Genomic DNA, 11,406 nt, shown 5'->3' on the forward strand with positions numbered 1-11,406 from the left:
CATATGTTTGTGTACCCAGACATTTCTGGGCAGGCTTTGCAGCATAACTGCCGGCTCATTTAAATTTTATCCTGACTTTTCTATAGGGAAACAGTGGCCTTAAACCAAAGGACAATGAAGTTACATCCAAACCTTGGCACTGGCCTATCAACTACCAGGTATATTGATCAATCCCCCTTCCTTTCTGTTTTCAAGTGCTTTTGCTGTGCTTCTTGAAGCATAGCACCTCTTAATTGCATTGAAGGTGTTGTCAGCTTTATTTTATAGCAGATGAGCTGCATGGATGGGAATTTGTCTTACCTTTGACACTGTGCAAAATACAAACTGGACACATGCAAACCCATTTTACTCCCTTCTGGTCTGTTTCCTCAGGGCCTGCGTTTTTCAGGTGTCAATGAGACTGATTATCGGGTTTATTTGCTGGGAAACCCGGTAAGTTGGAGTGGGAGGTTCCAAGCCAATGTCTTTAGCAGATTTTAGCTTACTCTTGCTTCTGTCAGTGACGATGATTCTCTCCGTCGTCCTCCTTTTGGATGGTCTCTCTCATTGTACTCTTATGCTTGCATGTAGCTTTTCATTTGCTCTCATATGCACATTCCTATGTCCAGCCTAAGGTCCCAAATCTTTCTTTTTTTCCAATGTAGGTGATTTGGTGGCTAAATCTGGTCACTATTGGGTTATATCTTTTGATGGCTGTTTCTACTGCAGTGACCCTGAAGAGAGGTGTCCAGCTGACATCTGAACTCAAAGGTGAGGTCAGTCTTCCTATCCCTCCTGCACTATAGAATCCTTATTATAACATCCTGGTTTCCTGATACAAGACAGCTCATCTTGGGACTCCTGTATTTAAAAAAATCTAGTTTTATATTGTATTAAAACCCTGGGGGTTGAACAAAATACACACAAGGCAGCTGTATGTACAAAACACTAAGCTATACAGTGCTTTGAAAGTGTAGCACTGAACAATGTGACTGTTAACAAAGGCTTCCATACTAGAAATAATTACTCTGATGAATAAATCTCACTTTCTGAGTGGCAGACCATTCCTGATGAGGTGCCAAATTTCCTAAGCCTGTAAGACTTGATCAGAAATTCTCAAGTCAGCAAGGGCCCTGAGACACCTACTTAGCCAAAGAGAAGAGCTCTGGAAGTGACTGACAGGCAGGGGATTTGATCAGTGGCTCCTCAAAAGTCTTACCACTCCTTTGCTGGAGAGTACAGAGCTGGACTGAGTATAAACTGACATCTTAAGGTGATCCAAGGATATGAGTCTCAGTAGGCTTTTGCTGCCTTGTTTTCTTGCAGGAGACAAGAGCTTGGATTAGTCAGTAGTTCACATGCCAGCTCTGCTCTGCGGGTGATCACCCAGCCTAGCATGGGAGTTGCTTATGAACTGCTCAAAAGTCAAGATGTTGGCCACAATTGCTGTCGGTTACATTGGTTACTGCAGCTCAGAAATGACCAGATGCATATCTGTTGGAAAGACTGTATTTGGTCTAGACATATCAGTAGGAGAAGGTGATAAAACTATGTCAGGGAAACCTTCCTGATGCAGAGATCTACTGGTCCCATGTTTTTTAGTTTATTATGCTTTGCAGGTTCCAATATGTTTTTTTCTAGTAGCGATACTTACCCCACATAGGTTACTGATAATAGGCTTCCTTTTCACAAATGCCTTTTGCAGGCACCTTATAAGTGTGTGGATGGCAGGACTTTGTGTGCCAAGGGTAGGAAACCACTGAGCTTAGGTTATTGAGTAATGCCCACAAGGAAAAAAAGTGGGAGCTTTATATCTCAAACAGTTTAACAGTGAACAGATCTTCAACAAAAGTACTGCAAGGAGCTATCTGTATTGGCTGTAAGGGAGACAGACAAGTTGGATCAATGCCCTTCTCTCAAGCTCTGCATGTGCTCTGTACTACTGTAGTACGTATGGTGTTTTGAAATGAGAAATGCTTCCTGATACTTGTGAAAAGCAAATGACAAATGGAAGAGATGCAGTGACCCTTTATTATGTCCAAAGCCAAAGTTGTAGGGCTTTTCACAAACCCTAAGAAGTCATACTTTGACCATTCCTTTTTACATCAATGGTTGCTTCATTTTGTAGATCTCTTTGTGGGAAGTGGATTCTAAAGTGTGATGTGAACTTGTGTAACTGAATAGTTTATTGGCTAAGCTCCATGCAGACACCAGAGCTCTCAGTCCCTTCCCCAGGCTCTGAAAGCTAGGCAACATTTCTTTCCAGGTAAGGCTGGCAAAGTGATCATCTTGATGGCTTGAGGTCTCATTGCAGAGAAAATAAAAACCAGCAGAAACTGGAATGACGTAATTAGTCTGATGTACATCCTGAGAAACTGCCAGTTTGGTCTTAACATAGAGCATGGTCAGCCTCCTGCCAGTCCCTTGAGACTTGCACCTTTGTATATCTTTTTTGGTAACTGTTCTCCTGAAAAGTGTTTCTATGTTTGTAAATAATGTAGCTGGGAGGTTGCAGAGGCTTGGAGCAATTTCAGAGCAGTACGTGACTTCTTGCAAAGATCATTCCTCTTGAGTTTACTTACTGGGATAAGGCTTGCAAATAGGAACCGTAGTTGAGTTTTGTCTGCTGAAGTCTGTTTATTTGTGTTCCAGAACTGTCCAGAGTCCTGCTACGTGGTGGAGGGCAGGTCACGCTGGGCTGGCTTCTTCATTACGTCCCTTTTTTTATGATGGGACGAGTTCTCTACTTTCACCACTACTTTCCTGCCATGCTTTTTTCCAGCATGTTGACAGGTAAATACTAGAGTCTGGGAGAAGATGATTCTGCTAAATGGAATGTTTTCAGACTAAACAGTATATTTTTTTTATAGGTTTTCTGCTTGCTTGTGCAAAGTTCTTGAAAACATTGACTAATACAAAATCTTTTTCACAAAGCAGTTTGCAGTGCCAAATTGTCCTTTTTTTGTTACCACCCTGAAGAGGCAGTCATGTCTAGTGCTTAGGGCATTTAAATTTGGAGACATGATTCCTATTCTCTGCTGCGTCACTGTTCTTACATATGCTTTTATACAAATTACTTCCCTGTTTGCTGCCCCCACTTTTCTGTCATGTCTGTTTATAATTCAGTCTTGGTAGTTTTTTATGTGATTTGGTACCAACTTAGCATGCTGGGACCCAGACCTCTTTTGCATTTATTCAAATGGAAAGGTAGGGAAAAAGAACCTTTTGCTGATACAAAATGGTCCGTATAGTTCTGAAGATTACCAAGGTAAATGAATTCAAAAATTGTCAAAAGTTTTCTGGTGTTAACAGAGCTTTGTCAGACCAGTCTATGGCTGAATGTAGCAGCTCTGTTCTTTTGCTCTCTGCATTGCTCCTGACTTCTGCCTCTTCCTTCTCCTAGGAATCACCTGGGACACACTACTGAAGTTCTGTGCTGGGTTCTTGTCACCCAGAACTACAGCTAGAAAAGTATATGGAGGGGGGTTCCTGGCACTGGTTCTGCTTATCATGTACAGGTGAGTGCTGAAAGCTGAACTTTTCCTGAATGTGTGACAATTACAGTGGAAACCTTAGTGTCTGTTAATTATCCTTAGCCTCTGTCTCTGCCTCTCTTCTCTGCTGAACTTGTCAGACATCATCAAACCCAATCCTAAACCCTCAAATTTGATTAAATTCTGCATCTGTGTCCCAGTAATGCATTATAAAACATCTTTCCATTGCAGGGAATTGTTCTTTTATCCCAGCACTCAGTGTGAACACTATTCTTCTCCAAAGCTACAGCTCAGTGGTTTCTGATTCTAGTCCCCATGTCAGATGATGCCACATCTCTCAAATACAGGCAATTTCTTCATTGCTGTAGGTTTTCGCAGCTGGCTTGTTTCCAAAGGTGTTGCTTTCTAAGAGAAAATACCACCTGTAATAAAACTGGGTACTATGTATATATTGTGTCCAGCAGAGATTAGAAGGTCCCCAGTGGAGCCTAGAGCAGCCCAAAAGCAAAAGTCCCATAGGACATCTGTATGGACTAATCTGCTGCAATGTTCTTGAGACAGAAAACTGTGCAGTCCCTGATGGGCATTTGGTTTCTTTCCACAGCTTCTACCTCTTCCATCCTCTGTCCTACGGGATGATAGGACCCATGGCCTCCGACCCTAGCAGCCCCATGGCAGGGCTCCGGTGGATGGACTCCTGGGAGTTCTAGAGCTAGCAGAGGGAGCCTGGGAACAGCAGATGAGAAGCGTGAGATTTGCTGCATGTCAGGCTGATTCTGGTGCTTTGGAGACATGTGACTGTAAAATGCCCCCCTCTGAAGAACTCTGGATATAGTAGCCCTGTTGCTGTGGCATTTGTTTGCACTGCCTGCATTGGAAGATGCTAGAGGATGACCATGAGAAGCTCCTCTTAAAAAGACTCATGTCCTGAATCCTTAGGTTATATTCCTGGACAACTGGCTGCTTAAATGCCAATTCTTTTGAGCAATATGTATCAAACAAGAGTGGTGTTCCAGCAGTCAGACCAGTAGGCTGTGTGTAGCTGCATGTTCACGTGTGTGTGTCTTCCTTCTGGTAATCTAAGCATCAATGCGGTTTGAGAGCCAGACCTGTCTGAGACGTTAGGACTTTTTTCATGATTAACAATCTTAAGACGAGGTTTTTGAAAGCTTCATGTAAGTATCTGGGGACCTCCATGCTCCTCTGCCCTGGCTGTCTGCATTTTTTTTTTTGTTCTGACCCTGAATTTTTAGAGTTTGACTGAAAGGGGTCTGCTCGAAATCTCCTGAGCCACTGTGCCTTGCCTGTCTCCCAGGCCCTCTGCAGACAGAGGAGATAGAGACTGTTTATCCCTGTATATTGCCTTGCTTTCTGGTCACCTTTAATAATTTCTAACAATCACCTAGCAGGCCTGCACTCGGAGCCAGACTGTTCCAGCTCAGCACTTTGTAGCTTCTTTGCAGTTCTGTCTGAAACTGCTAAGGAAATGACAGTGGAAATAGCAGGCAATTCATTTTCTGCCTCAGCATGCTGTGAAGACCGGCTTCTTGGGGGTGTACTAGAGAATGACATGATAGCTTGGGAATTTTACAGACAGCTGTCATTCATGTCTTGATCCCAGCTATTCCAGTGCCAGTACCTGTGCTTTTAGGGGGAAGGCTTTGTCTTAATGAACGTGGCATCTGCAAAACTGGCTGTCAGTGCCATGGTATCTGCGCACCGTATTCCAGCAAGTTCCCTCATAGATGGCTGACCATCAAATTACTGTACTGAAGAAAATGTGAGGCCAGGCAAAAATTCTTTGTCTGGTAAGTGTCAAGAGCCACTGGATGTTGAATCCACCCCTTCCAAGAAAGCAGAATACTATTTATCAGGTGCCTTTCTCCTGTGTTGTCTATTTTTGTAACTGTTCCTTTTATTCCATCTCCTACTCCTCACCCGATTTCAATTTCTTGTCACAGTTCAGGGTTGCTACCTTGTAGCATCCAACATGAATGACACTTAGACCCCAGCTGTGTTCCTCTCTCAAGAAGTAATACTTGCAAAATTCTTTTGTGTATGTTTCAAGGAACTCAAGCCTTTCATTTCAGAGTTCTTGCTCTGCTTCTCAGGCTTGCGTCAAAATTACAGGTACAGGGAGAGCAGCAGGTGAGTGTGTCTGTCTTTAAACATGAATTGCGCATTCATTTCTCTTGCCAAACCTTGAATTCTGATGTATTTCCTACAACACAGAAGGGCTGTGTTAGCATAGTTGTTCTGTGGGGGGGACTGAGGCTCCGGTCAGACCTGCTTTCATTCCTCTTTAATAGCAATCCATGGCATTGTTCAGTAAGGCAGCTGCTTGCTGTTGTAAGGCTCTGGCTTGGCATGTCACATCTCTCTCCAGAAACCGACTCCTGTAGACACTAAGTCAGATGGTATGGACCTATGCTTTTGATTCTAAAGGTTTTGAGTTAATCACCTGCTGGTAATACCTGGTGGGAAGTCATTGCGCTAATTAGCTACTGGGTTTGATGATGCTTTTCCACTTGCTATTGCAGGAAGTGCTCCCACCTGCATGAGCCAGGGGTTCACAGCGGTGATATATAGGCAAGAAGGATGAGGGAGAAGGCTGCAAACCTCTTCAGATCCTGTTTGATCTGACAGGAGCTGTGAATTGTTAACTGTTGGCAACGTGGCAGGCAGACAGTACAGCGCTGCCTTTGTAGCAATGCGATTCAGCATCTTCTTCTCTTGGTGAGATTATCGGCTTAATACCTTTGTGTCCTGAATATGAGCTTTCCCTAAGGTAGTCCCATTGCCATGGAGAGGATTTGCCAGAAGAGCTGATAAATCCATGATTTAAAGCGTAGGGTTTTCCCAGCATGTACAATCATGCACTTGCCCTTAACACTAACAACAAAGAAAGCTAAGAAACTTGTGTTTCAGAATGGCAGTTTCTAGCACTCTTTATTCATCAAATAAAATCTGTGGGAAAGCAAAGATCAACTCGGCAACCTTGGTTACTCTAGTTATTATGAAGGGGTCAGTTTTGTAGGAGCTGCCTGAGGAGATGAGCCAGTGTGTTCCTTGGCCAGGGTCCCTCTATCCTTTATTGCTAATAATTTTCTGGTGAGGATTGGCAGCTGAGTTTGGGGATTGGCCAGCTGAAGGTGGCAAATGCCATGCTCCCATCCCACCTTCCTGTGCACAAGCCCAGCTTCTGTTTCAATACACAAAAAGGTTTATTTTTCTTTAGGACTGCTATTTCAGAAATCCTCTGAGAGCACTTGATTGGCATTGAGACTAATCTATTTCTTAGGCCTTGTGTGCTGGTAAGGGGACGGAGGCATACAGTGAAAAAAAAATCTGGCTATTCCACAAGAGGGAGCAACTTCCAGCAGAATTTTTTTTTTTTTTTTTTTTTTTTTTTTTTTTTTAAATCTGGAGTGAAAAGTGTTAAAAGGTCTACATTTGAGGACTAGAGGACAGGCATTTCCTCTGCACCCTCTGGACTCCAAGGGTTGGGTTTTCAAGTAAGTGTAAATTGATGTCACTGTTTTCTTTCAGGAGGAAAATAACAAAAAATTATTTTGGTTAGAATTTGACCTTCAATATTTGCTTCTCAAAACCTGTCAGGCCATAGCTGGAACATAATAGTAGCCAGTATTTTGTGAGGTCAATAAATAAATAATTGGGATTCCCTCACTGACTCTTACTTAAAATGTCTGAGTGGTGCAGATGTGAGGCAGTGGGTGCAGGGCACTCTTTGCTTTCTGAATGGAATTTGGGTTGCTTCAGTTCAGTTTTTCCATTTGTGCTTGTGGAATGAGTTCAGATTCATTTTGAGGACTGCTTATTAGTCGTCTTCCCCAGTCATGTGGAAAATAGCTAACAGTGCTCTCTGAGGCCAGAAGATGCTGTTCTCTGGAGCAGCTGCTCCCTTTGAACTTTGCTTGACAGGGCTCCTTTTATCACTGGCAAAGTATTTCATCAAACTGTGTCCATGGATTCAAATCACAAAAAGCTGCAGGCTGCCACGTTCCCTGCTTCAAATTCTTTTTTATGTGTAAACTCTATTTTCACCTCTTCAGTCTTTGGAGGATCGATAGAAGGCCTCTAGGCTCATCTAACTTCATCATAGACAATCCATCCGTCTTAAAAGGTTTCTGTTAACAGTTGCTTCAGGACACCGATGCACATGCACGTATTCCAGCAGCAGGGACTGGCCTGTTCCCAGGAACTGGACTACTCATGCTATGAGACACAGATGTGACTGTGAGGAGGAGGATTTGAGTGGAGGTTCCTGTGCCAAGGTTGCCCTTGGTCCAGGTGGAGGACTTCTTTGTCATGCACTGCTTACCAGCATCATTCACAGCCCTGTGGGTGGGAGAGCCACCACCACTCTCTTGTCTCTAGAGTTTTCTTTTTGCATCTTGATTGGAAGGGCTTATTGATGCGCAAAGGGCATTGACAGGATCTGCCTCTTTATATCTTCCTCCTTCCGTCCACTTCTTCAAGTGTGTTCAAAGTACAGGACATGTCTTTGCTTCTTCTCCAATTTTTAGGCTGTCCATCTATTTCTTACGGGTGCTTGAACAAGGGGTAGGACAGGGCACCTCATAGCATCCCGAGTGAATGAATACCTGTCACATGCACTGAGAGCAAAACCAGAACCTTGTTATGGAAAGGTAAACAAATGTGTTATTTGACAGTTCCCTCCTGTATCCCTCTGAGAATTGTTTTCGAGGGACTCGAGAGTGAACCAGCTGTTGACATGGAAACACAGGCATTTGCCTGAAATTTTCCATTGCCACGCTTAGTGGCTTCCCTTCCAGAGGCCGTGCCTGTGTGACTTACCCTCCATGTTGGCACTCCACACACAAGTACCATTATAACACTGTTTCCTCCTCTCAAGATCCTGATGGCAATGTGAAAATCTCCTTAGCGGTGCCCTGTGCCTCTGCCAGCTGGGAATATGTAGGTAAGATATTTTTCCCCTTTACAGCAAGTGACCCCACACATTGGCAAGTGTGTGTCATGAAAGCAAAAATGTGCGGACTGTTAGAACATCATAAGGTTCTTTCCTGCTGGGAAAGGAAGGCTGAGGATAAGAACACCACCTCCATAGCACACTTGCTCTCTTTGGGGGGCTGTGGGCTGCAAGCAGTCAGGACTGAAAATTGTCTCCATTGTCTTTAAAGTACTAAGACCTTGGTTGCATGGTTGGTTGTGAGTTGCTTTACTTTTTAAACTCCCTTACGCTCTTTACTTGAACATCAAGGGCTATGATTGTCACAAATAATATCTGAGGTAGGGGACATACTAGCACAGATTGTGTTTTACAAGAGGCGCCATTTAGAGCTGTCCTTGGAGAACTTGCCCCTGACTGAACAAGAGTTTGGTGCAGCAGTGAGAGGGGTTCTTTTTTTTGCTGAACCTTTCTTATTAATGCTCTGTGTGTGTGTGTGCGCGTGTGTGCATCTGTCCATAAACTGAATGTCTTCTAACTAAGGTGTAGTTACTGCACCATACGGCGTGGATGGGAGAATGTTCCCTTGAGCTATAAATGTATTTTGTACAAGAGATCATGGAAAATGAGGTAGAATTTGGAATTTAATTTTGTAATAAATACCTCTTCTTTCAAGCATTCTTTTTGTGTCTACATCTTGGGGTAGGTTTTTTTCCCCTTTCCTCTCTCCCTCGCGTGCATGTTTGAAATAGAAACATGAACTTTAAACAGACCCATTGGAGAGCTTGATCTAAGACAACGGTGATCTACACCACACAAATGTTGCTGGACTGCAATTCTAGGAGGTCAGGTTTTACTGCAGTCCAAGCGATGCTCTGATAAGCACAGTGGGAAGTGAAACTGGTACGTTTGGATGAGCATAAAGTACTGTCTGTTGAAGCAGGTTTCTTTCTCCATGTTAAAGACGGGTTCAATTGTAAATATGTATAATATGTCAGGTTTAATGCATATAGTCATCAAGCTTCTGGTAGGTTGCTTATGAACACTTCATTTGACAGATTCAAGCACTTTATTCAGGAACCCAGCATTTTTCTGTAAGTCATTTTTGTGCTGACTGCATAGTGTCTGTAACATTTGACTGATGCAGCGTTTTGTACAAATGAGGCCCTTGCTGTGAACTAATTGCAAGAGTCTGTCATAAAACTGGAATGCTGTAAATCAGAATCCGGCTCCACTCGAGGCTGTAGTGACAGGGCAGCGTATGCTTTTGGGTACAGTGTAACAAAGGGTTGCCATCCCTGGGGTGGAACTAGACGGGGGAAAACCAAAATACAACCTCCTTATTTGGAGCTATGCATTGATGCCCAGGTCGGAGCTGACCAGCCTGTTCAGATGTGTTCCAAGGGCTGCTAAAGTGAAGCCAGGACAGCTAGGAACTGGACTATGGCCTGTGCAAGGTGATACAGTAGGCTGGTAGAGGGTTACTGAAAAGCCTATTGACAGCCCATGTTGCTTCAGAAAGTGCAAGTTGGTCTCTCAATACTGTCTGATCAGGGCTGTCGTTCTGGAAGGAAGGACTGCTGAATACAGAAGCTGTGCTGGAGTGTAGGGAGATGACCGTAAGAAAAAGGCGTGAAGAATTATTCAGAAAATGCTGATAATATGTGAAGTAAAACTTTACTTCTCACTACCCTCTAAAGGAAGAATGGCTGCTTTCTGTAGGCAAGCGATCTCACATGGGTGGACACTGGTGACCGATTCCATTTTGCATCTGTTTTGAACCTGCCAGGTTCCTAGGCTTCTAAATTCCAGCCATCATCCCATTACATGTTCCTTAATAAGAATGAGACTTTTTTATAACCTAGTGTTTTAATATAGTGTCTGTGCTCTGTCTTCAAGCTGCTGCTTGATATTCTATTAACTAAGTAGAAACTTTCAAGGAAAGTTGATTTCTCTAGCCCTAAAATCTCCTGTCCCTCTTTTCTCATTTTCTTTGGTTTATCCATATGGTTTCCCAAACTGTACGCTATCTTCTAATATCTGTCTCCTAGACATTCATCTCATAGAATGATAGAACAGTTTGGGTTGGAAGGGACCTAAAAGATCATCTAGTTCCACCCCACCCCCACCCCGCCATGGGCAGGGACACCTTCCACTGGACCAGGTTGCTCAAAGCCCCATCCAACCTGGCCCTGAACACTTCCAGGGATGGGGCATCCACAGCTTTGCTGGGCAACCTGTTCCAGTGCCTCATCACCCTCATGGTGAAGAATTTCTTCCTTATATCTAATCTAAAACTACCCTCGTTCAGTTTAAAGTCATTACCCCTTGTCCTATCACTACATGCCCTTGTAAAAAGTCCCTCTCCAGCTTTCTTGTAGGCCCCCTTCAGGTACTGGAAGGCTGCTACCAGGTCTCCAGGGAGCCTTCTCTTCTCCAGGCTGAAATAAATCTTCCTTGCTTCTACCACTGCTTCCTGGTTTATATTCAAGGATTGGGGTTGTCGTACACTTCAGAGTTGTTTTCTAACACACCATCTCTAACTCTGTAGGTCTGGCCCAGGTAATGCGTGCTCTGGAAATAGAAAGGTTGTACTTTATCTGAACGGGCATAATCTACTCAGGTATTATCTATCAGGTATTATTATAGATTATTAATCTACTAATGCTGGAAATTACTTTTTCCATATTTACCATTCTTGCATCATTGTTTTATCTCCAGATTTCATCCAAAGCTAGTTGTCCTGCTGTCTTGCAGCTGACAAAAGCTAGTTTTCAGGCTTCATTCATCTGACCTCTTTTTTTACCATATATTTTAGGACGAGGGCGTTCTGAAGTACCTGGGTTTCTCCATTAACCAGAAGGGGAGTTCAGGTTACTTGCCCATATGAAGGCATCTGTGTTGGGTCAGCTGAGTCCCACCCTGGCAGTGTGCTGATCCTCTGGAATGCTTTAGGGACTGTAACTATTTGGTTACAAGGGT

General features: G+C 43.5%; 1 protein-coding gene across 5 annotated transcripts in view; it reads left to right on the forward strand.

Moving 5' to 3' along the window:
- POMT2 (protein O-mannosyltransferase 2) overlaps positions 1-8,782 on the forward strand; it is a 28,989-nt gene extending 20,207 nt beyond the window's left edge. For 4 of the 5 annotated variants that reach the window (XM_035901942.1, XM_035901944.1, XM_035901945.1 and 1 more), the window contains 6 exons: positions 87-158; positions 373-432; positions 645-750; positions 2,632-2,772; positions 3,383-3,497; positions 4,078-8,782. In XM_035901942.1, the coding sequence (XP_035757835.1) occupies positions 87-158; positions 373-432; positions 645-750; positions 2,632-2,772; positions 3,383-3,497; positions 4,078-4,183 (600 nt within the window). In that variant the 3' untranslated portion in view covers positions 4,184-8,782. Of the gene's footprint in view, positions 1-86; positions 159-372; positions 433-644; positions 756-2,631; positions 2,773-3,382; positions 3,498-4,077 lie in introns of those variants that run through there. The other variant, XR_004842982.1, reaches the window with a different exon arrangement.
- The last annotated feature ends 2,624 nt before the right edge of the window (positions 8,783-11,406 follow it).

This window comes from Egretta garzetta, unplaced genomic scaffold (assembly GCF_000687185.1).
Source record: "Egretta garzetta isolate BGI_Z169 unplaced genomic scaffold, ASM68718v1 scaffold79, whole genome shotgun sequence".
Classification (NCBI taxonomy): domain Eukaryota; kingdom Metazoa; phylum Chordata; class Aves; order Pelecaniformes; family Ardeidae; genus Egretta; species Egretta garzetta.